General features: G+C 44.2%; 1 protein-coding gene across 3 annotated transcripts in view; it reads right to left on the bottom strand.

Annotated features, from left to right (window-relative positions):
* ANKRD27 (ankyrin repeat domain 27) overlaps positions 1-26,961 on the bottom strand; it is a 719,886-nt gene that overhangs the window by 328,935 nt on the left and 363,990 nt on the right. For all 3 annotated transcript variants that reach the window (XM_086945455.1, XM_086945456.1, XM_086945457.1), the window contains one exon: positions 9,124-9,239. In XM_086945455.1, coding sequence (XP_086801581.1) covers positions 9,124-9,239 — 116 coding nt within the window. The remainder of the gene's footprint in view (positions 1-9,123; positions 9,240-26,961) is intronic.

Here is a 26,961-nt window from a genome sequence, read left to right as displayed (position 1 = left end):
AGCATGGCCCATCAACAAGAATAAGTCCAATAGCAGTGTACCAAAAATAAATCTACAAATCTTTGATAACAATTAAACTTCAAAAAGACACTGGCTTTATACTTAATAGACCTATTTTAGAGACAGAAATTCACAAAGGGGCTCAAGAACTAGCTCAACATGAAATTAATAACATTCCCCTTTGCTGTTCAAACCACAATAAAGTTGCAAGTCTCCACTGTGGGAAATCTAAGGACTGAGGAGCCTAGGGTTCTGAACACTTTCATGCTTGCAGGAAGCTGCAAAGTGGGAGGTGTATGCCTTTATTTAGTCTGCAAAGGTAAACTGCCTTCCAGACCTTTGGGTGGAGTCTGGACCAACAGGATACACTGGTTGTAAACTTTGAGAACCTTATTGTATTCTAGATAATCCTAATAAACTAATGTTTGACTCCATCAAATGTTGCACCAATGTGGCAGGTGATTTCATTATAAGACCTTGAGCTACATGTTTGGAGACTAGAAAAGGGTAGGTGAAATTTTATCTTCTGATCATAATACGTTTTCATTTTTTTATGTGCATCTATATTCCTCAGTAATTACCGTTCAACAAAGTAGCTTACATTGTTTTCAGGATATTCCACTTTAAAATGCACTGATGTCTGGCGGGTTCCTTGGGATACTAGTCACCAAAAGTTAAATTAGGATGCCATAGCATAATTAAAATTAGGAACATCTTCTGGGCCCGATTACTTATCTATAGAAGTTTTCAACACACTAATTGATTTAATGACACCAAAGTTAGCACAACAATAGCCTTTTGAAAGTTACCAAAACCTTTCTCGTATTTCTTGTATGTTGGTCTTCTACTACACAAATTAGACAAACATTTCACAGTTACCTCGAATTATCAACCTGTTGTTAATCAGAATTGATTGTAGAGTACTTACGAGGCTTGATAACATCAATTCAGAGTTCAGGTAAACCAGATAAGTTTCAGTTTGAGCAATAATGGTTCATCAAATATGTGCTTGTTATATTACCTATTAAAACAAACGAATATAGAAGAAAGGAAATAGCTGCATTTGCATTTGAAGCAGAGACCTTCTTGTAGCACTCGCTTAAATGAAACAATATGTATGATAACTTTCTCCATCTCATACAATGTTTATGACTCCCAAGGGCATTCGTATTTATGAGTGATCCCAACTTCTTTTTTACTCCTATCTTGAAGGTGATTAAGCTGCAATCATCTTTAACAAATAGTATATTAATTACTGATAAGTTTAAGATTTTTCTTATATAAAACCATTGCTAATTAAGAACTAACATGAAAGAGTGAACTGAGGTGTGGATACGATATTTATAAAGTTTTTAATGTAATGGTAGGGTGTTTACTATTACATTTGATCTGGTGAAGTCAATTTAAAACGATCATATTTATATTACTGGGTTATAAATACACTTCTGTTTCCAAAATATGTACATCCACTTATGATTCCAATAATGCTGCTCCATTTGGATCTTTATAGAAAATTAAATGCCCTCATTACTACATTTCTGGGAGCAGGCTAAATACCCACACCTCTGCTGGCTGAGGTAGAGGGAGAGATAAAGCTACAACTGGAAGAAAAGTCACAATAGTTAATACATATTATGGTATGTTCACCTTAACATACCCAAAAGAACTGGCTAAGTGCAGATTATAAAATAATACAGAAACAATGGAATGGGTTCTGAATTAAGAGAAGTTGGTTGCCCCTACTGGAGGGAATTCATTGCCCACTGGAGAGACCCTGATGTTTCAAGAAGACAATGACTCAAAAGATTTACGTTCAAGAACATCGAGCAGAATGTTAAGATGCATAGTCATCTTGCCTCAAGTAATTTCAGAATCTCAATTAAGTCAATTAAAATACTTACATTAAACGATAAGCTGCTCAACAGGCCCATAAGGAAAGGAATAGGTCTTGTTACACTTAAACAAGTTACTAATGCCAGTGGTATCAAATCATTTGACAGTTTACATTCACAATCCGGCCTAGCTATCAGTCTGAGGGAAAGAAGTGTTTTGGACTGAAAACCACCCTTAATAATTCTGAGTTAGAGCCAGAGGTGAGGAGTTGGGTAAATAATCAAATGCTACCAACGCTTCACATATGTATGTGATTAAAAGATGAACATACTGCCATCATCAAAAGGAAGTCTAAATTGAAAATTGAAAAGGGAAGACAGTAAAACAAACTTTAACTATGATTGCAGGAATGGCTTATGGACCAGATGCTAAAAGCGGTCTTCTTTTGCTGGTGTAACACAGATGGTTTGCTTTTTTAGATAATTCATTCACTGTGAAAAATGTTACATTTATTTACGTTTCAGCTAGGTGAATTGATATGATGGGATTGCAGTTCTCATGAAGGAACTCGGCAAAATGCAGTTGAGTGTAAAGGTTTTAGCACAAGTTCTTTAGAACTGACTAAATCTACTATTAATTTTAAAATTGATCATTTCTGGCAGATGGGGCTTACAATGACCAATTTGAAAACTGGTGGAATTGAATAATAAATGCCACTTGGCTAGTGACTTTTGATGACTGAACAGGAAACAGTTCAGTATGTTTGACTGTTTATTTAATACACATATTGAATCAATCAATACTTTATTCGGTGGCAGTTGGCCATCCATAATAGCAATATATAAAAAAACATAAAAATATAATTCATGTAATTGAGTCAAAATATACGCGCAATTCTACAGGTGGACCATATAATACTAAGAATTTAAAATGAGATCACAATACCACTATGTAACGTTGATAAAGGACAAATGTGGGTCAATAAAAATCCAAAAAATATAAAAGGTCTTCACATCTAGATGAAATGATTCCCACATTCACACAAAGTTCCTAGTGCATAGTTGGCTGAAATTCAGCTAAACTAGAGCAAAGAAGGGGGGACAAAAACCTTGTATTGGGTCTGCCATGCACTCCCCATCTGTCCCAGCAAACAGACTTAGAATTATTTTTTTTTTCTTTTGGGAACATAGAATGGCAGCAGATACACAAGAAATAAAATACACTTGGCGCAGATTACGCCACTCGGCATTACAACATAAATGTACACACTGTATCTTGTTACTTTGAAAGAGGTGAAAAAATGTTCTTTCTGGTGTAAAAGACAGCCTATAAAAAGGATGCCATACTGCAGCAAATCTCCAGAGTGGGCACAGATTGTAAGTATAGATACGCAGGTCAACATTGAGTGAAATGTGCCCCTCTTATAAAAGGTATAAATAGTGCTTCCTCTGGAGGGTACAAAACTTGCAAAAAAAACACCACTTGCATAGTATTCTGTTCCATTACATCACTGCAGAGACAGCTAGATAAAAACTGACCAATCCATGAAAGGTAACTAATTTTAAGCGGGTCAGCACAAACCTATGTCTTGCATTTAAAACTGCTTTAATATAGGGTTGCATACCATAAATACTTAAAATCAATTGATTTTTTTGAGAACACTAGGTATACAGATTTCAGATGCAAGTCTAACATTCTCCAAATGGGTCATTTTTGTAAAAAGTTTTTTTTTTCAAGTCTATGCTATTGGGAGCTAGTGTTTCATGCTTCTCAAACTACTCGGGATGACCCACATCATTACAGAAACGTTGGATATAGACAAGCCATAGAATGCGCTGATATAGACTTGATTTAAGACAGTCCTCGATTATTGCACAATTTAAATCAGTATGCACAGAAGTCCACACTTTATACCAAAGTAAAATAGGCTGTAGTAGGATCAGATCAGTAATGAATGGAGCTCAAAGTTCGGCGTGACATACCTGTACTGAAGTACTTTTCAGGATGGCAAGATGATATCTAAATAACTTCTTCTCCAACCATTGAATCTCTCTACATTTCTTTTATCCCCACATGCCTGCACCATAAAGTGCAATATTAAGACATTCAACTTTGTAGATTGACATCTGTACGGGTGGATTAGAACCCAGTTGTTTAGACAACACTCTGAGTGCCATAATGGCTTCACCAAATTGCTACTTCCTATTTGAAATAGCCTTCTTCCATAGGCACTCTTAATCGAATAAAGTCCTCAGATACGAAAAACTATTGGAGATGCCTATAGTTGCACCATGTATTTTTAGGTCTTGGCAATTAGTGGTGTTCTTCCCGCATTTCATAACAAAAGTGTTTGACTGGTTTACTAAAAGACCAAGATCCTGCATATATTCAGCAATATTGGTCAGCAGGGACTGATGGGCGAAAAGAGTACGTGCCATAGGGATGGCATCGTCGGCATAGAGGAGAGCCAGTACAGGGCGAGTCCCGACTTGTGGGAGATCTTTTGACGATGCTACGAGCACCGCACCTACATTACTTATATAAAGGGAGAATAAGAAGGGGGCCAGGAGACAGCCCTGCCTCACCCCCTCTCCACCCCAAATGCTTCAGTGCCTTTCCCTCAAACGCCATATCTTACCCTAGCTTTACAGCCAGAGTACAAGTCCCTCAAAAAACTAATGATCGGCATCTCTACCGCCAGCTCTTTCATAATTGACCACAATTTGGTGTGCATAACACAGTCTAATGTGCAGGAGAGGTCAACAAAAGCTAAATACATATTTCCTTCTTTGATTCTAACATATTTCCCAAGTAACATACTTAAATTAAGGCTCTGCTCAATTGTTCCAAAGCCTGAACGAAAACTGTATTGTAAGTCTGATAAAATGCTATGTGTATCTGCCCAATCTTGTAATCTATCCAAAATAATGCGGCCCGTAATCTTCACCAGGGAGTCAAGTAAAGAAATTGGCCTGTAGCAGGCCAGATTAGATTGATCTCTCATTTTATAAATAGGGACGATAATTGATTAGAAGCGGTCGTCAGGGGGAAGCTGCTAAGTTTGGGCGCTTACAAATCTAAAATCAAGAAACAAGAAATCAGAAACATGGAAGAGCAAATTACGTCCGGAAACTCCTCAGAACCGAAAGAACGGTTAGAAAAAAAGGCCCTGCAACGCAAGGAGAATCTATCCGATTATCTGGAAAATATAGTAAGAAAAAAAATGGGAAGCAAGCAAATTGTCAAACCACGAATATGGGGAAGGATGCGGAAAAATGCTGGCGTGGAGAACTAAGACAGACCAGACAAGGAATACAATATCTTGTATTAAGAATAACCAAACGACACTGAGTTCCGAGGACTCCGTGATCAAGCAGGAGTTTGCAATGTTTTTTTCCAAACTATATGAAGGAGATATAAACCCAACCGACGACAAAATCAAAAAATATTTAGATACCGTTTCATTACCATCACTAACGAAGGAGGAGGAGAATGAATTAAATAGTGAAATCAAAGTCGAAGAAGTAAGAACGGCGATAAAGAACTTGAAAAGAGAAAAAGCTGCTGGCCCGGATGCTTAGCCAAATTAATTTTACTCAGCACTGAAGGACTCAGTGGTAGTCCAGCTAACAGATTTAATAAATAAAGTTTATATGGACCAGGAAAATATTCCTGATTCTTGGAATGATGCTACGATCAGTATTATCTTAAAAACAGGAAAAAACCCGAAACACTGTGAATCCAACAGGCCAATTTCATTGCTAAATTGTGACTACAAAATATTCATGCAAGTCATAGCAAAGAGGCTATCCACAGTGATACCCAAACTTATCCATCCAGATCAGAAAGGATTTACAAAAGGCAGAGAATTACACGAAATAACACATGAACTATTTGCAACAATTGATATAGCCACCTGTGAAAAAATGCCTTTAACCATAATCACCTTCGATGCAGCCAAAGCATTTGATAGAGTAAACTGGGCCTTTTTAAACCACGTCATCAAAAAATACAATCTAGGAACAAGATTTGGCGGTACGATAAAAGAAATTTACAAAAAAACAAAAGCAAAAATATTAATCAATGGATCACTCACCAGTAATATTGAAATACAAAGAGGGACAAGACAGGGGTGTCCACTATCCCCCCTCATATTTAATCTTTATATCGAGCCACTCGCATGCTCCCTGAGAAATCACGCCTCAATATCCCCTTTCATTTACCGCATGTGGTCAAAGAAAGTGGCACTCTACGCGGATAACTTGATGATATTTACAGATAACTATGACAATTCCACCAACGCAATAGAGGACACGATTTCCAAATTTGGCAACGTATCAGGATATTTAACAAATCAAGCAAAAACTGAAGCCATGAGCTGGAACACACAACCCAATACAACATACTCGAGAAATAAAAAAATATCTGGGGGTTAACCTGGTCAATGAGTTGGAAACAATCCCCCAACTAAACTTGTATAGAGTCCTCACAGAAACAAGAAGACTACTCAAAGTGTGGGACGGGCTACCCCTAACCTTTCTGGGAAGATCTAACATCATAAAAATGTCAATCCTACCTAAGTTCACATACCTATTTAACACCATTCCCCTGGAATTCCAGAAACATGCATTAAAGAAAATCCAGGGTGAACTAGCCAGCTTCATTTGGGCATCTAAATGTACAAGAATTGCATGGAGCAAATTAAGGAGAAAGATAGAGCAAGGAGGAATAGCCAGCCCAGATCTTTTCGAATACTACAGGGCTTTCCACTTCAAGAACATGAGACCCTTACTTAGAAAATATCAAGCCTACCCAAACTTCCTACAGAATATGACAGGCAAAGTGGATCATTTTTTATTCAAATTCGGCCACCCAAAATTGAAAAAAATAAATAAAACTAAAGATCCTATACAACGCGGCAAAAATTTGGTACCAAATTAGAAATACAGTAAATATACCATATTACAGCAACATGGCACTGATATGGGATTCCCCTGGTACACCAGATTGTTTAAAAGATTCCTTGGCTCTACCATTAAAAGTAGCTGGAATTGAAACTTGGGGGCAACTCCTAATAGACAACTCCATAATTACGTGGGACCAAATTTTTTCAGCCACTAACTTAAACTTATCTAAATTCAAGTTCTACCAGTTGACCAGTTGGGCTAATTCTCTAACAGAAAAAAAACGGGAAACGAAGGCTTAGAGAATGAAATGATAAAATCCCTAGCAATAAAAAAAAGAAGTATCAAAATGGTACTGGGCCCTTGTAGAGGCCGGAGAGGAAGATGGCTCAGTTCCCGAAACAACATGAAGGAAAGATATGCTGGATCTAGACCTTCATACTCTCTGGCAAAAATCCCTAGAAAAATGCTGGTCCAGCCTAAAAGCAGCAGCTCTGAAAAGAAACCACTTACTCACAATCCATAGGTCATACTGGACCCCAAAAAGACTGCCGAAATTTAAAGGAGCAAACATAAAGTCCTGCCCCAAATGTGGATTGGAGAAGGCGAACGACATCCATATGTTCTAGGAATGCCCACTACTCACCGCAATTTTTTGGCATGAAGTTGGTAAGACGATAACTATGGTACTGGGTCATCAAATAGATGTAAGTATTACTTTAATTATTTTTGGGATTCCGCTTACAAATGAAATGGAGATAAGTAAACTTACTAAAAAGCAGGAAAAGCTACTGTTTGTATTAATATTATTGGCAAGGAGAGAGATTTGTATCAACTGGATTAAATCAGCACCTCCTTTGCATGCAAACTGGCTAAACTCTATACTAACAACGAATAAACTAGATAGGAAAGGGAACATAAGCAAAAAGTCACATTTTTGGGAACTATGGGAACAGTACTTCCAAGCAGCTAACTAATACCTCTGAAAGACCCGCTAACCATATCCAATGATTAAAACGATGACAATAATTCAGGTGGAATAAATTCTGCCGAGTAGCCAGGATGGCTAGCTCCCCTCCTTTGTAAGAATCAGAATTGTTGATAATGATAAAGGATAAAGGAGAAACCTGTTTACAATCAACACATAAAGGGATACTCCCCATCCAAGTATGAGAAACACGGGGCAGTGATGGGACAGAACATTGAAGGAACAGACTCCCGAAACTCCTTATACATACAATCGCAAAATGAGGATAAAGAAAAAAAAAAAAAAAAAAAAAAGATGATATCTAAAAAACTTCTTCTCCAATCATTGAATCTCTCTACATTTTTTTATCCCCACATGCCTGCACCATAAAGTGCAATACTAAGACATTTAACTTTGTAGATTAACATCTGTACAGGTGGATTAGAACCCAGTTGTTTAGCAAACACTCTGAGTGCCATACAGGCTTTACCAAATTGCTACTTCCTATTTGAAATAGCCTTCTTCCATAGGCACTCTTAATCAAATAAAATCCTCGGATACGAAAAACTATTGGTGATGCCTATAGTTGCACCATGTATTTTTAGGTCTCGGCAATTAGTGGTGTTCCTCCCGCATTTCATAACAAAAGTGTTTGACTGGTTTACTAAAATACCAAGATCCTGCATATATTCAGCAATATTGGTCAGCAGGGACCGATGGGCGAAAAGAGTACGTGCCATAGGGATGGCATCGTCGGCATAGAGGAGAGCCAGTACAGGGCGAGTCCCGACTTGTGGGAGATCTTTTGACGATGCTACGAGCACCGCACCCACATTACTTATATAAAGGGAGAATAAGAAGGGGGCCAGGAGACAGCCCTGCCTCACACCCCTCTCCACCCCAAATGCTTCAGTGCCTTTCCCTCAAACGCCATATCTTACCCTAGCTTTACAGCCAAAGTACAAGCCCCTCAAAAAACTAATGATCGGCATCTCTACCGCCAGCTCTTTCATAATTTACCACAATTTGGTGTGCATAACACAGTCTAATGCGGAGGAGAGGTCAACAAAAGCTAAATACATATTTCCTTCTTTGATTCTAACATATTTCCCAAGTAACATACTTAAATTAAGGCTCTGCTCAATTGTTCCAACGCCTGAACGAAAACCGTATTGTAAGTCTGATAAAATGCTATGTGTATCTGCCCAATCTTGCAATCTATCCAAAATAATGCGGCCTGTAATCTTCACCAGGGAGTCAAGTAGAGACATTGGCCTGTAGCAGGCCAGATTAGATCGATCCCCCATTTTATAAATAGGGACGATAATTGATTCGGCCCATGTTGGTAAAAACCCAGCAGTGCAGCATGACTTAAATTATCATTACACTAACTACAGTCTTGATTTGATATGTGCTTACTGTTACGTTCTGGAATCCCTTCTGGCAGGCAAGGTGCAGAGGAGTTGATCCATGGTAATCTGTGGCATTCACTGCCGCCCTTTTTGATACCAGCAAGTCAATGAATGGTGCTTGCCCTTCAGGGAAAAAACACACAGAAAATTACATTTCTTCAACAAAAAAACTGCAAAGCACACTATAAAAGCATTTCTGAAGCTTTGTCATAGCTTGCATTTTTATAAGTGGCGAAAAAAGTGAGAGTCACAATCTTTTAGTCATCAGTGTCCTAAAAGGCATTGTCATGGTCATCTCAAATTGAGACTGCTTACTCAGAAATAAATACAACTATTACAGGATTAAGGGACTCGCTCTATTCAAACAACCCACTGATGAATACCGTTTAACTAGGAACTAAAGCATATGAAGGGAAGGCTTCTACAAACAACATAAAATATAAACAGCTGCACCAATTTGAGTGGATGAGATTAAGATGCTTTGGTACATATTTAGGTTCTCACAAATGATTCTTCACAAAATTCAATTGATCAAAATGGGGCATACGAAAAGGAACAGTCCTAAAGCCCTACTACACTTCCTTCTCAAGAGATAATCATTGATCTTTAATAGTTATCAGGTAATAGGCATCCCTAGGCTTATTTATAACTAAAAGGAGTTGTCTAAATTATGAATGAAATCAAGATGTCTCTTCAGAAACTATTTCCGTAACAGGGGAAACCTCCTTAACCCCTTCCATGCTGGTGACGAACCCCAGCCGTCACGCTCTGCGGCGCTCGTGTGCTGATGACGGCTGGGGTTCGTCATGGCCCGCCCCTGTTCTTTTGTTTACCGCACAGCGGCGGAAACAGCCCAGCATGGAAGGGGTTAAACCTTTCTGCACCAAGAATGGTGATGCTTTTGGTTCTTAAGGAGATAGATGCAATGCATTTTTTATTGAGCCTAATGTCTATCCATGTTTTGTAAATAATCATCAGGTACCTAATGGCCAACAAAGACTGTGCATGCTATTTGTAGCTGTCAATACAAAACTGTGCAAGGATATGACTGTGATGAACAAGTTATGTAACATTGGCAAAACCCTTTCTGGTAGATATTCTATCTAACCGCAGATTCCTCCTCTTTAGAATATTCCCCAGGAGTCACAATTGATCTCCCAGCAGTGCTCCTTTGTGCTACCAGGTGACACCATGCAGCTCTACGTTGACTTCAATCCTCACCAGAAGTGATGGAGCATAGCCACATAAGCTCCACCCTGGAACACTGTCGCACTCTTTTCGTGCCCTCTGACACTGAGCACAAAACAACTGGCGGTACCTGTGAGCGGATCTCGAAAGGGGGAAATTCCCATCCAGTGTGAGCTGGTTGTCAAGTTAGTAGTGCTTCATGAACGTGCGTAGGAACCCCCATACTAGAGGCCCATGTGACTAAGTGTGTGTCTAGCTTCATCGAATGCTCAGATTATCTAGAGCCTAATCAAGCTGGCTTCCGTCCGGCACACTTAACCCGAGCCTGTGATTCCTGCTGTCTTGGACACCCTTAGAGCAAAGGCAGATAAGGGAGACCATCAAGCCTTGGTACTCTTGGATTTGTCGTCCGTGTTCGACACGGTCGACCATAAGTTTCTGTTGAACCGTGTTGAGCAGACGAGCCTACGTGGACCCGCACTCGGCTGGATAGAATCTTTCCTTGCGGATCGCACTCAAGCTGTGAGGCTTGGAACCTTTACTGCCCCCAAGCTCACTTGTATCTGTGGGGTCCCGCAGGGTTCCTCTTTATCCCCGTTGCTTTTCAAATGATATTTAAAGCTATTGATCCACTCACTAAGAAATAGAAACATTACCATCTTTAATTATGCTGATGACCTACAGATCATTTTCCCACTTGGTTCCCCGGACGCCGTGGTTGAGTTTCAGGCAACAATGCTTCACATCCAGTGTTGGATGGATACGAACCACCTGAAGCTCAACCCGGGTAAGACGGAGCTGGTATTGCCTGGGAAGAGTGGGGACAGCTGGGGCTCACATTTCTGGCTGGTGGAACTCCCCCACCCCTTCCGTCTCGGTGAAAAGCCTAGGGGTCATCATTAACTCTGATCTCTCGCTCCGAGGACAAGTGGGAGCAGTGATACTCAAACTCAATCTATCTAGGTTTGCCTGTTGGTCTACAAAAAAGACTTCAAATGGTCCAGAATCAGGCAGCTAGACTGATTTATAAGCAGCCGAAATGGCTGTCAGCCAGACCTGGACTGGAAAACCTCCACTGGCTTCCGGATGCCCAACGGGTAGCCTTTAAGACTGGATGCTTGGCCTTCAAGGCCTTGCATGGCAATAGTCCTAGATTCATTAGCAACATAATCTCCAGGTATACTCCTTCGCGTAATCTCCGCTCAGCTCACCTCTCCCTGTTAACCACCTCATCTTTTAGACACAAACGACAGGGAGGATGCAGTTTCTCTCACTTGGCCCCCAAATTTTGGAACTCTCTCCCCCTGACACTCAGAGACTGTGACAACCTTCTAAGTTTCAGGAGAGCTTTGAAAACATGGCTGTTTGAGAAAGCATTCTTCTAGCACCCTGGCCGCAACAGTCTTCTTCCAGCGCCATGAAACCCAATGGTGTCCGTGCGCTTTATAAATGGCTATTAACATAACATAACATTACATAATATAACCCATGTCGCAGCCTGACAGATGACAAAAACAGGCACTCCACATGTCAACTCCGTAGCAGCAGCCTTGGCTCTGGTGGACTGAGCCTCAAGTCATTTTGGAGGCAGCATATTGGTCAATTAATAACAAATCTTCATGTAAAGAATATCTACCTACATAAAGTCCTTTTCTGCACCACCTTACCGTTTTTGCCCCAGAGACCCCTCAAAAAGATTATTGAACACCCAATGATATTTGGTGCGATAGATGTAAAAGATTAAGGCTCTAGTTAACTATTCGGCTGAAGAAGAGGTAAGAGCTGCTGGAAGGCTAGCACATTTTGTGGGCTTCAGTAGGTTTAACACTTCCAATAGAAAGGGCTGGATTTGGAGGGATTGTAGGTGAGATTTTGTGGCATTTCTTGTGAATTAGAGGCTGAGTAGGAGTGAGATGGTAGCCTAATAGTCTGCGGGGAATTGTTGCGTGCTTTTGCCCTTGACCAGCCAATCTTCCAGGCAGGGAATACATGGATACCCCTCCCTTCTCTGATGGGTGGCTACTCCCACTGGCATTTAGCGAAGACTCTTGGAGCGATTGTGACACCAAAGGGGAGTACCTTGAACTGGCAATGATGACCACTTAGTATAAAGTGGAGCGGAGGTAGCACCGGTGAGTGGGATGGATGAGGATGTGAAACAAGCATCCTTGAGGTCTAGTGCCACCATGTAACTGCCTTATTGCAATAAAGGGATGGAGCAATTTAGAGGCGTGAGGTCCAAGATGGGTCTGAGGAAGCAGTCCTTCTTGGGGATAAGGAAGTAAAGAGAGTAGCCCCCCTTCCCCTTTGACGGAGGGGCACCAGCTCTATAGCCCCTTTTTGGAGGAGCGCTTATACCTTGTCCTGAAGAAGGATAAAATAGTTTCTGTTAAAGGTGTGAGTGAGGGGTGGGCTGTTGAGAGGGGGTATGAGATGTTCTGGCAGTAGCTGTGTTGAACCACTGCTAACCCCCACTTGTCTAATGTGATCTCCTGCCAAAGAGGGAGGAAATTCTGCAGGCTCTCTGACAGTTCTTATGTGATCGGAGTAGACACAGCTAGTCAATGTCTGGAGGTGGAGGCCCCTTTGCCAGAACCTATCTTGTTCCTGGCCCAGTTAGCATTGCCCCTATATCCTGTTATTGCTGCCCCTATAGGCACACCAGTTGTACCACTGTGCTGCCTCTTGATGGAATGATTGCTGCTGCTTCTCAAATGAGGGTGTATAGCCCGCTGAAGCAGCTTTGGAACCTCCTCTGTACACACCGGGTCGAATAGCACCTCGTAAGGGTATTGCTAGGTGGAAGGGGTGTACCTTCCCTATAGGAGTGGGGGCAACTCTCTGGTGAGGGAGAAGGCAATGGAGGTGGTTTTGGTGATGGAGGACGAAGTGGAGTTGGAGGTGATGGAGGAGGAGAAAGAAGGGTAATATAGGAGAGAGGGCTGTTGCTTCTGCCTTTATGCTTCTTGGGCGTAGGAGCTGAAGGGTGCTCCAAAGATAGCTGTTTCTTGAAAGCTATTTTCTCTTCAGAAGCAAAGTCTCTGAAGGTACTGCTGGAGTGGAGAATATAACCATCTGGGGATTGATGGACTCTAGTAAGCCCTGCTCGCGCCTCGCCAGAGTTTAGCTCCGACCTTACCGGATACCTTTTTAACCCCTTCAATGCTCACGACGAGCTCAGCTCATCATGCAGCACAGTGCCCGTGTGCTCATGACGAGCTGAGCTCGTCATGACCACACCCGTTTTAATTGTGGTCCAGCACAGGAGGGGAATACTGCACGCAGCGATGTGGTTAAGGCATTTCAGCTGCTTGCAAGTGTATTTCTTTTCATTGTTTATCTTTATTCACTAACCTTATTGTGGGAATAATGTTTCCGATCTGGGCAGCACCCGGATTCGCCATCCTTGCTACGCTTATCTGCACTGTTGGGTTGAGTTGGCGCCTGCCTCGTTCCGCCACGGCTGCTGTGCCGATTGCGGGGAGGGTGGAGCCAACTCTACCACTTTCCCTCACTTCCGGCCACCAATCACTTCCGGTGGGTCACGCTCCAGTCCTTCACCAGCGCCACTGTATTTAGGGGCTAGATGATGCGGACGCACAGCGGACGAGCGCAGTGGGCGCGCCCAAGGCGAGCCCATCTGCCCCCGTCCGCACATGGACCGGGCCCAGGCCACAACCCTTGGCTCTTTTACCTCCCTGGTCCACAGATACACAACTAAGGAACTGTTACAGTTTACTAAGGCCAAGAATAATTGTTGTATTTTGACCCCTTGTGAAGGTAGGGCAGATTGCTCTTGTGACTTTTTACTCCAAGAACATAAAACTATTAGAGCGCTCCCCTCTCCCCGAGCAATGATTTACCAAAACACTCAGCGATAATATTCACTGTGGACTCACCAATGTCATGTCCCTCGCTAGGCACAAGTAAGAAACTGCACACATGATCTCCAGTTTCAAATGAGATATGCTTTTTATTACAGAAACCTGGGCAGATGCTGCCTCTGACCCGGACTTTGTTACTTCAACCCCCACGGTATTTCGTTCTTTCAGAGTTGATAGGCCAATCAAACGAGGGGGTTGGAGTAGCAATAATTTTTAGGAAGCAGTTTGCAGCGACCTTTTATCCAACCTCCACCCGCTTCTATGAGGCCCTACAGTTTGCCTTCAACTTCAGCACTAGGAAGACCTTTAGAGGCATCTTACTCTATCGCCCTCCTAGCGCCAGAAGCACATTTAACCAGAATTTAGACAGTCTTCTAGAACCAACTCTCACCAGCAATGAGTTCACAATTCTGGGAGACTTTAATTTTTATCTCAAAGATATTGGGGACAAGGAGAAGGTCGCCCTACTAGACACACTGGGGGCCTTAGGCTTATCTGAACTGGTACAAACACCCACCCATGAGGCAGGGCACACACTGGATGGCATTTTTACCTCGGTGCAGGACTAATACTAACAGAAACCTTCCCATTGACATGGACAGATAACTCATTACTTAAGTTCGACTTATCAGTCCCCATTGTCCACAATAGGACCACAATACCCCACTCTCTCACCTACACAGCCTGGAATAAAGTAGATAAACTTGCGCTCCAAACACATTTGGAGAATACACGACCACTGCTGAATGTAAGCGGTCACTAAATACACAGACTGGCTTAACAAAGCAGTTAAGGTCTCAGTGCCTACTAAGAAAACCTCAGGGAATCGGAGCGTTTCTTCGGCCCCCTGGCTTTCCGACGCTTTGCGGAAGGAAAACAAAAATGCAGTCGATTGGAAAGACGCTGGAGAGTGAACTACCACACAGCGGATAAATAAGTTAATAAAATTACACTAATCCAATATAAAAACCTACTGATATCTGAGAAAAAGGATTTCTTCACTAAGAAGATTGAGAAAGCTAAAAACTCATCCCAAAAGTTGTTTGGGGGTAGTAAACAAGCTGGCCTCCTTATCTAAGAACGTAGGTATTAAGGGCGATCAAAAGTTTTGCGATGATAGCACAGTGGCCTTCAAAACCAAAGTTATGGAGATCTATAATGCTTTCGAAGACACGTCAGCCCACTCTCCCACCACACGACTTAGCAGCCCGAGTCCAAGAGAAACACCCTCCACTGTTTCTCCCCAACATCATCGGAGGCAGTGGAAAAATACATAAGAGAAGCTAAGTCAGAGTCTCATTATTTCACATGCCCGCCTGCTTTTCTGAAAGGGATCGCGGAAGTGGGGGGTCCTGGGCTCACAGAATCTTTAACTCTATGTTCAGCTCAAGCAACTTCCCATCTAGACGGAAAGATTCCTCCATCCTCCCATTGTTAAAAAACCCCAACCTGGATGTGTCGAACCAGAACTACTATCATTCCATAGCGTGGCTGCCGCTCCCAGCCAAAATAGTTGAAACGATTATGAATACACAACTAACCTAATCCATCCAGGAAAACGATCCGCTGGATCACTCAGTTTGGCTTCAGTCACAAGCACAGTACGGAAACGGAACGGAAAGACGGTCCAGTCAAAGCTGGATTATTGTAATGGGATGTACCTGAGCATACAGAAGTAATATCTAAAAAAGCTTCAGACTGTTCAAAACACATCTTCTCAGCTGTTGGTAAACATTACTAAGTACAAATCAGTTTCCAAAGAGATTCATAGTATTCACTGACACCCAGTAGCACAACAGATCAAATTTAAAGCCCTATGTTTAGCATACAAGGGATTGAGCCACACAGGACCTTCCTTTCTCAGAAATCTTTGTCTGGTAAGAACCGGCCAGACACCTACGTTCCACAGGGGCCAGACTCCTGACCATTGTTTCCTGTAAGCTGCGTGCATCAATCACCTTGAGCGTGCAGTGTGGCGTTTGAAGTGCGAACAGCGGCAGATAAGTTAAGCAACAAATGCCTCCTGCACCTGCTGCATTTCTTTTGTTAAAGGGGCGCAGCCGTGGGGGGAGATTGTCTGCCTTTGTAAAAGTATTCATGTTAATCGTAGCGCCCGATAATGCATTGCAATTAACATGATTACTTTCACAAAGACACACAATCTGCCCCACAACTGTGCCCTATTAACAAATGAAAGGCAGCAAGTCTACAATCACAACGTGTGCTATCAGGAGATTCTGTAAGCACACGTTGTGCTTCTAGACTTCCTGCCTTTCTTTTGTTAGTAGAGCGGGCAAACTGTGTGTGAATAGAATGCCTGGTGCAAGTTCTTAGAGGAATACGCCTGGACAAAACAGGACAACGCAACAACAGCAACCTGTGGATTGGACTTTTTTTGTGCCTCAGGAGTAATAATACTTTCGGGGGACTTTGACATTATAAAACATCAACAGAAGGCAACATTTTCATACTGCGCTTTGCAGGATAGGTTGTTAGTAATCCTTCCTTCATCAAGCCTCCTGGGATGGAATTGATATGTGCATTTGAACACATTTCATTTCATTCGGTGTGTGATGAACTGTTGTGTTTTATACACACGCCACTGCCTGCTTCCTTCTTTTACAGTTGGTTCCCTTCTGCCACTTCTCTCTGAGCTCTCCACTTCTCTGTTTCACTGAAACGAATGCATCTCCCTGCGTCCCATATAAAGCCCTTCACCTGTGGTGAAGGCAAGGCTTTAAGTGGGTCGGGTCCTGCTGGTTTTTGCCATCAGCCACAGAATGAAATTTTTTTTAACTCTGCAGCAGTGCCACTCTTCACTGCCTTTGATGTAACTAAAAAAATACTTATTATAGTTCTTTCAGACCTAAAGCATTTTCAATGTTATATACAACAAAGCCATAGTTGTTGCCCATTTATCTTATGCAACTAACAACCATTGGCAAAGCCAATAGTCTTGGCTTGTTGTAGGTGTAATGTTACTTGTTATATTATATATCTGGATGCAATGACAAAAGCAGCAAAAATACCTGATGGGCATCATACTATGCTAAGCACAGGTTTTAAGCTTATTGTGCTTTTAAGCCATGCCCTTAATTACATCGGGCACGCCCCTTTGAGAGACCCCGCCAGTTTTTTTTATCCCACTTAAAGCCCTGGGTGACGGCGTGTGATACTAGGCTCCTTGAGAAACCCACTGATTGAGCAGAATAATACGAGTGGAGCAGCACACTATGCTAAATACAGATTTGTAACTTGTGTTTTAAGCCACTCCCTTAATTACATTCGCCACGCCCCTCTGAGAGCCACCCCCAGTTTTTTTCAACCCACTTAAAGCCCCGACTACAAGCATGACATGCTTTGATGTGCCATTCCGTGGTGTCAACTGACTAAATTCACGCCTGTGACTCGCTGCAGGGGAGAGCGAACAGAGACAGCTATATTATTGTTTCAAAAGGACCAGCTGCAAAGTTCCTTGCCTTCACCAATTTTAAGGCAATAATAAATATGTCATAATAACTGTGGTGATTAAGTTCTGCCTGGAGAGAGAGAGGAATTTGCTCTAGTGGAGGTTTTAAGGTAGCGCAAAGGGTTAATATGCCTGCTGCAAAGAACGTGTACCAAGCAGATCACAAAGTGCATAGAATGAAAATTGGTTAGCAGGTTACTACTTTTGTCAGAGAGATAATTTTGTTTCTTGCAGTTTTTAAGTTAAAATCCTAATATAGAACAGTAAACTATTAATTGTCATCAAAGAACTTCATGCATACTGCAAGGTATAAATTAGAGCGTTATGATTTTTTCCCCAGTCATTTATTATCCTAATGTTGGAAAAAGGGTTCATTTGGGTACAAAGCGATTCTTATGAAAGAGAAACCCTAACCATGGTTTTACATTTTAAATTCCAAGTTTGTTCTTATCCAGACAAAGCACTCTTAAACTATACTGCCTACCAGTATGAATGACATCACTCCTTCACCTTGCAGTCCTCTGTCATATGTAACATTTCTTACACACTGATTTGCATACCTATGATTGATTGGCTATGTTGAATGTGCGTGCAATGTAAAGTACACCATACACTGGTATGAGTGGCGCTATAAAACGAATTAAGTGCATCTCAGAGAGAGGGTAATGGAGACTTGAGCGGCACTGTTAAAAGGTAATAGTGAGGGAATCACTGGCAGAGATGGTCATTGAGGGGCGCCAACAAACATTGTCTCACAGGTTGCCACCAGCACTAGGGCCGGCCCTGTGTCAGTCGTATTGTTTGCCTCTGAGAAAGTATTCATGTTCATTGCAGCGCATGACTGGTGCTGCGTTTAACATGAAAACTCGCACAATCTGCACTGATATTTGTCGCTGCACCCACACGCGCAGCCGGGATCCTGGTGCACATAACCTTGTACTGCGCACACAGAGGAAAGGAATTAGAGGGCGCATGGCTCCTGACAGTACAGAGAAATCGATCTACAGGCTGGGGCAGCCGTAGTTTCCTCTATGGCACTGCAAAACACTGGAATACGCTGCCTATTGAGCTCAGAAGCGCAGGCTCCCTCACCATCTTCAGGAAAGGGCTAAAAACCTGGCTAGTCCAGAATTAGACACCTGGCTGGGCGTATTGTGTTCATAGCACCAAGATAACCCCGGGTATTCGTGCGCTCAATAAATCTCATTAACATTAACATCCAACACCTCTTACAGTCTCTGTAGGACCGGTTGTTCTGAGTCATTGGAGCTGGCTGTTGACCGCATCCAATAGCAGTTTTGGTGCCGGTGACAGTCGACAGTGGGTTCGAACGGGGAAAGGCTACCTTGTCGGTACTGAGGGTGATTATATCTTCGAAGATCCTCGAGGCTTGTGGAGGAATCTTGGGACTTGACAGCTAAAGAGGGTTGGTGCCTGGGGCCGAGCGTGGCACAAACTCTGAAGCCTTTGTTTGTGCCTACTTGATCCCAAAGGCTATGGAGTCCCCAAAAGGTGTGTGTGGTGGTGGGAGGAGTCGATACACAACCCTTTAGGGGGTGATGCTCTGTCTGTTCATGAGGCCTCTTCAGAGGCTTGGTGCGGGAGTCTATGTCGACCATACTGTGACCCTTGCGGAGGGCTTCATGTGAGGACCAGAGGTTTTTGAGGAGAGGAAGAAGTCTTGTACTTCTTACTCCTTGATTAAGTAGGATGAAAACACCGCCTATTGGTTGGGTGACAGCAGATGAGGCAAAACGCTGTAAGACCCAGCATCCTCACCTTTTCCAGAGTTGAGCAAGCCCTCTTCTCGGATGAGGTCATGGGTGTTGCCAGAGTCTGGCTGCTGCATCTTCTGTTGAGCCCACCTTCTTGCTCATCTATACCGGAGTCGTCTTTGAGTGTAATGTGAGGCAGGCCTGGCATGTAGTGTTGCTTGGGTCACAGGAGAGGCAGAGGTGCAAACCTTGTGGTCACTGGACCATAGATATTTGGAGTGGCACTAGGGACAGTAAAGGAATGGCATCAGTTGCATCACCCTGAGCGCATTCCCTATGGAAACATCATTGACTATCAGTATGCAGTCCCGAAAAGAGGGGCCGAGACCCTGAGGTGGGGAGTTTGATGTTAAGTCTGTCTCTAGAGGTTGTTGCTGAGAAGAACGTGGGTGATGTAAGCCTTTCCCGAAGATAGAAATTAAAGTTTACAGTGTGGGCCTGAGTGGAAGAATGAAAAACGGAATGAAATTCAGAGCCCCAGTAATACAGGTCTGAAGGCGAAAAAGAAAAATCTAACATGTAGTCAGTGCTCATGTACACTGCCAGCTAAGGGAGGAGTCACTGTGTATCTTTTAACTTTAAAGACTTTCTTCAAATAAAATGAACTCAATAACATATGCATCCAACACTAGATGGCAGGAGTATGCAGAGTATATGTATCTAAAGTAACAAATGCACAGATACCCGAAAGCTTAGCTTGCAGGGGGTCTGTCTTCCGGACTCCACACGAGGCCACAAACGTGTCCCTGTGCCTGGCGTAAAAAAACTTTGTGGAAGGGTGCCAATCAGCCAGGATGACGTCTTCAACTGTTGGTAAGTCAAATACTGTTGGCTTCCGCTGGTCAAGCTCCATGCATGAAAGTGAAGATTGTGCAGGTTCGGGTGATGAACCTGCCCTGCTGCTACAACAGAAGATCTTCCCAATGTGGTAGCTTGATCGGAGGGCAGACACACGTCAACAAGTTCTAGAACTCCTGCGAGCACTGAAAGAACGGCCAGTTCTTAGTGACATCTTTTATTGACGTCTTATGTCCAACCTTACGTCAAACACGGCACCTTCCAGGTATAAATATACCAGTGTTTGCCTTAAGCAACACACGGTGGTGTGGAGCAGAGCGGCTATCTACTTATCTGAAGCCCAGCTGATGCGAGTGCCGAAGGAAGCCGTCCCTCCCATTTGACGCACTGAGAAAGACGCTGTCTTTTTCTCCTGCCGAGAAAATCAGCTCCAGTGTTTTCAGTCACCCTTGCGGGTTACTGGGAGATCAAGTCCTGAGAGCGAGATACAAGACCTCCTCCATTCTAAAAGCAGGTATGGAACTGATTAGATCCTTAGAGAATTCTTGAGTCAGATTCTTGGCAAAAACTAACTTAACTTAAACTGCAGCTCATTTACTCCTTCCCACGAACTAGGCTTAGGTTAGGTACATCGGGGTAGGTGTATTTTGAAGCACCAGTGGAGTATGTTTAGTCAAACTTTTATCATTGTATCTAACTGTATATATTTTATACCTTTTAAGTATCATATGGCTCAGAAACCATATCAATGCTTTTACAGTATTATTTCATGATACTCTTTTTACTGTACGCACTTTACTTTATAACAAGTATTGCAATTGTGGCAATTCATTTCTCTTGCATGAGAAAGAAGACAGACTGCTCAATAAATAACACCTTTTATTGGAAACGCCCATCTCTATTTCTCTGCACTCTGGTGAAACTAAGTATGCACGATTGACTGAGTAAAATAGCTATCTGGAGATATACTCCTTATTCTGGGGGAGCAAAGTTGTCATGTTTATGAGGTTGTCAGTAGCTGAATCCCTTCTTGTCTAATCAGGGAAGTTCACGCCTCCCTGTTTATTCGAGAAAGTTTCTAGTGACCTCTGAGCTACCTGGCAAACCTAAATTAAGTCTAACATATTCAATAGAGACCCAGTCGACCTCAGTCCTACGTCTAAACTATTGTTTATGTTATTCCAATGTGCAGAGCCTATTGGGAAAATAGGAACTACACTACAGTACTACACTCTGCTGACCCAATCTGGGGCAACTAGGATGACTTGGGCACAGTCCTTACTGATCTTCTTCAGAACTCAGTGTAGGAGAGGCAGAGTCGGGAAGACATATAGGAGTCCAGTGTTCCACCACAGTTTAATTGAGTCTCCTAGAGAGGACTTGTTTTGAAACTCTAAAGAGGAAATGGTTGGGCACTGCATGTTCTCAGCGGTGGCAAAAAAATCTAGCCAGGGTTCTCCCAATTGCCAGAAGTTGCGGTCGCTCCCCTCGCTCTCCTCGCTCCCTGGCTCCTGCTGAGATCGTAGCGCTTCATCAGCTAAACGGATTGGTGCTGGTATCGTTGCGCTCCATTTACGCTATTGTCCTTCCTATTGTGGCGATTACTGGGGCTGGTATCGTAGCGCTTCATAGACGCTACTGCATTTGCATATTGGAGCGCTTGTGTGCCGAGTAGTGCTTTTACTGCTCGCATTGTGTACTGTAACCTTGTTGTAACTGTGCCTGCGCCCCTGCCCACCCCAACCTCGTCCGGTCTCCATTTATTTATTATTGCTGCCATCTTGTTCCATCTTGATGTTGTTGTGCCTTCCAGCCCGCCCCTCCCCCCGCTCCCGCCTCCCAGCTGACACTCCCTTGCCCCTCCCCCCACTATCCATTTATGACAGATGCTTTTGCACGCAGCGTTCACGCGCAGCGATCGCGCCCAATGCGCGCCAAAGGTGCGCCAAAGGTAAGCCCGTCTACGCCCGTCCGCGCCTGGACCGCGCCCAGCGCCAGACCCCCTAGCCCCCGCAAACCACACTCCTCCCGCATAACGTATGACACCGCCACCCTCCTACCCCTTAACCCCGGACGCACACCACAATGCTACGAAGCTGCCCCAGGACGCACCCACGGTCCCTTCGCCTGCCACTCCTGCAAGTTCGCCTGCATCAAGACCCACACCAAATCCACTAACTCCAAACACAGCTCCGACTCTAACCACCTGAAGTGCATCCTGCTGAACACCCGCTCGGTCCACAGACACGCCACTGAACTCTGGGACCTACTCGACACTGCTTCTCCGGACATCGCCTTCCTTACAGAAACCTGGATGAACGCATCATCAACACCCGACATCGCCATAACCATCCCGGACGCTTACAAGATCATCCGAAAAGACCGCACCAACCAAACAAGAGGAGGCATCGCCATCGTCCATAAGAACACCATCAGAATCACGACCAGCTTCGACGATAACCTTGCAACCGCCGAACACCTCCACTTCCAGATCCACACCGACCCCAGGACCACACTTAGAGGCCCCCTCATCTACAGACCACCAGGAACCCGTAAACAATTCAGCGAAGACATCACTGATTTCATCAGCCCACATGCCCTCACCTCCAAGAACTACATTCTACTGGGAGACCTCAACTTCCACCTGGAAAAGAAAAACGACAGCAACACCACCACCCTTCTGGACAACCTGGCCAATCTCGGACTCAAACAACTTGTTGACACCCCCACCCATGTAGCCGGACATACGCTCGACCCAATCTTCACCTCCAGCAAACACATCTCCTTCGATCGCACCACAGCTCTCCATTGGACGGACCACAGTTGTGTTCACTTCAGCTACAAAACTACCTCGACCTACAACCCCCCACAACCTATTCCGCGAAGAAAATGGAACAAAATCACCACCGACCAACTCCTCACATCGCTCAACCAAAACCCTCCCGCCCTCTCATCGGACCCAAACCAAGCTGCCACCAAACTCAAACAAAGGATCACTCACAGCGTTGACGAATTAGCACCCTTGAAAAACCACCAAACCAAACAGGGTAGCAAAAAAGCCCCATGGTTCAACGATGACCTTAAGAAAACCAAGAAACTATGCCGTACTCTCGAGAAAACATGGAGAAAAAACCCAACCACTGACAGCCTGACCACCTTCGAGACAGCCACCCGCAAACACCACCAATTGATCCTATCCACCAAGAAATCAGCATTCAAGGATCGACTCGACAACAACGCCCATAACAGCAAGGAACTATTCAACATCGTCAAAAAATTTACCAACCCCACCGCAGCCTCAAACGACATTACTCCCTCCCAAGACCTCTGCGATTCGTTATCCTCCTTCTTCTACAACAAAATCGCCGACATACATAACAGCCTTGAGAACATTTCCAAAGAACAGTCCACTCCACCCACCTCCGAACCTAAACCGCCCTCTAACAACCTTAGCGCCTGGAACCCAATCACCACTGAAGACACCATCCGCCTAATGAACTCCATCCACTCAGGTTCGCCAACCGACCCCTGTCCCCACCACATCTTCAACAAAGCAGACTCCGTCATCGCACCCCATCTCCGTTATGTCATCAACTGCTCCTTCAACTCCGGTACCTTCCCAGAAAGCTGGAAACACGCCCTACTCAGCGCCCTCCTGAAGAAACCCACAGCAGACCCCTCTGATATTAAGAACTACCGCCCCATCTCCCTCCTCCCATTCCCTGCCAAAGTCATTGAGAAAGCCGTCAATAGCCAGCTCGCCGCCTTCCTTGAATCCAACAACTCCCTAGACACCTCACAGTCCGGCTTTTGAGCCAAACACAGCACCGAAACCGCCCTCATTGCAGCGAGAGACGACATCCGAACACTACTGGACAACGGAGAAACAGTTGCCCTCATCCTACTCGACCTCTCCGCCGCCTTCGACACAGTCTGTCATAGCACCCTCATACAACGCCTCAGCAATATCGGCATACAAGGAAAAGCCTTGGACTGGATCATCTCGTTCCTCGCCGGGAGAACCCAGAGAGTCCGACTCCCACATTCAAATCAGAGGCCACCAAAGTCATCTGCGGAGTACCACAAGGATCATCACTCAGTCCCACCCTCTTCAACGTTTACATGAGTCCCCTCGCATCCATCGCGCGACAACACAACCTTAACATCATCTCTTACGCCGACACCCAGCTGATCCTTTCCCTAACCAAAGACCCTAACACCGCCAAAACCAATCTTCACGAAGGCATGAAAGAAGTAGCCGAATGGATGAAAAACAGCCGCCTAAAACTTAACTCAGACAAAACGGAAGTCCTCATCCTAGGTTCACCCCCCTCGGCCTGGGACGACTCATGGTGGCCATCGGCCCTGGGCACAGCACCCATACCCACAGACCACGCACGTAACCTAGGCTTCATCCTAGGTTCCTCCCTCTCGATGACCAGACAAGTCAACGCCGTCTCATCCTCTTGCTTCAACGTACTTCGTATGCTCAAAAAAATCTTCCGTTGGATTCCCACCGAAACAAGAAAGACTGTCACCCACGCACTGGTCACTAGACGACTGGACTATGGAAACACCATCTACACCGAAATCACAGCCAAATTACAGAAAAAACTCCAACGCATCCAAAACGCATCAGCCAGACTCATATTGGACATCCCTCGTGAAGCTCACATTACCGGTCACCTGAAAGACCTCCACTGGCTTCCGGTCAACAAGAGAATAACGTTCCGTCTCCTCACCCACGCACACAAGGCCCTCTACAAACTAGGACCCGAATGCCTCAACACACGACTGTCCTTCTACACACCCACCCGCCAACTAAGATCCTCCAATCAAGCCCTCGCCGCAGTTCCGCGCATCCACAGATCCACCATGGGAGGAAGATCCTTCTCCTACTTGGCGGCCAAGACCTGGAATTCTCTCCCCACTCACCTCCGCCTTACACAGAACCACATTTCCTTCAGAAAGGAACTTAAAACCTGGCTATTAGATAAATAATGCACCCCCTCCCCCAAGCGCCTCGAGACCCTCTGGGTGAGTAGTGCGCTATACAAATTAATGAACTTGAACACTAAGATGTGACCGGTATAAGCAATCTGCCAGGTACCAATGGCTGAACTCATCGCACCTGGCATTCAATAACTCCCACCAGAGAGTGCAATGACATTCCAATGACCTATACAGGTGCATAGCCTCCTGGCACAGGCAGAGGACCTCACTCCACTCAGATTGTTACAGAACCACATGGAGGTTGTGTTGTCCATGAGAACGTGGACCATCCTTCTATTGATGGATGGTAGGAAGACCCTGAACTCCAGGCAAATGGCCTGCAACTCCGACAGACTGATCCGGACGCACCTTTTTTCCTGTCTGAGATTAGAGTTCTCTGTATTATACCTCCACCAGATGATCTCCTTAAACGAGAGGGGTCTGCTTGCGGTCAACCACTGAAGATCTTGCGCAGTCTCCTCCGAAACCTGGATGACATCCGATTTACTTGGTGCTGGGTTCACTAAGACTTCAGACCCCACTGCAGAGTCTTCATATGTCACCTGGCAAAGTGGACAAGCAGGATGCAGGAGACCAAGAAATCTTAGAATCACTTTCACAGAGATCCAATCCTGAGGAAGAAACATCTGAATCATAGCCTTAATGCTAATGAATTATTGTAACAGAAGAATAGCCTTGCACTGCACTGTGTGCAAGATCCCTTCTATAAAAGGAAGCCTCTGTGAAATTGACAGGTGTGACTTTAGCTCATCGATAGCGAACCCCAATAACGTCAGGGGTTCACAGTCATTATCTGAAGGTGGTCTATGACTGACAATAGCGAGCCCAGCTTCAACAGTCGTTGAGGAAGGCAAAAACTGGTATCCATAACCTGCAAAGATGGGTGGCAACAACCACCATCATTGTTGTGAGTTAAGAGGGACACTGGTAAGGCCAAAAAGGAGTATGGCAAACTGAAAGTGCTCTTCGCTGTTCTTGAACCACAGGTAATTTAAGTTGGTCTGCAGGATGGGCACATCAAAGTATGCGTTGTGCAGGTTCAAGGATACCATCCAGCCACCCAGATTCTGTGAAGACAGAACTTGGGCCAGTGTGAGCATTTTGAATTTATCCTTCTGCAGGAAGGATTTCAGAGGGTGAAGATCTAAAATAAGATGAAGGCCTTTGTCTTTCTTAAGCATGAGGAAATAGCCGAAGTAACAACCTTTACCTCTTGCAGAGTGCAGTACCCTCTCAATTGCCCCATGAGAAAGTACAGCTTGAAAACTTGGCAGCAAGATGGCACTTCTGAAACCGATCTGATGTGGAAGGAAGGTGTGGTGGGATGGAAAGATATGGGAGAGCTTAACTCTGCTGCCTACCTGGAGGATCCATCTGTCTGATGTAACAGATTGCCACCCTGTAAGAAAATGTTGGACCCTGCCTCCCACAAGGTTTTTGTGTGCCGCTTAGAGCAAACTAAAGGAGCTTGGAGTTTGACGCTAAAAATACAAGGGACTGGGAAGATATGTGTCCCTGGTGACCCGTGTGTTGCCTGCTTGGCCCTGATCCCTGACCACGAAAATACTGGGGTGACAGCAGGGGGTGGGAGAGCTGGCTTTGCATATACACCAAACCTCTGCAGTAACCTCAAAACTAAGAAGGAAACTGTCTGCGGGGGTCAAAATGCCCAAATAACGGAGTGTGGCCTGTTCTAGGGTACAATTAGGATTCACTTT

Source organism: Lissotriton vulgaris, chromosome 12 (genome assembly GCF_964263255.1).
Source record: "Lissotriton vulgaris chromosome 12, aLisVul1.2, whole genome shotgun sequence".
Taxonomy (NCBI): domain Eukaryota; kingdom Metazoa; phylum Chordata; class Amphibia; order Caudata; family Salamandridae; genus Lissotriton; species Lissotriton vulgaris.
Note: the sequence above shows the minus strand (reverse complement) of the source record. Positions and strands in the feature narration are given on the sequence as shown.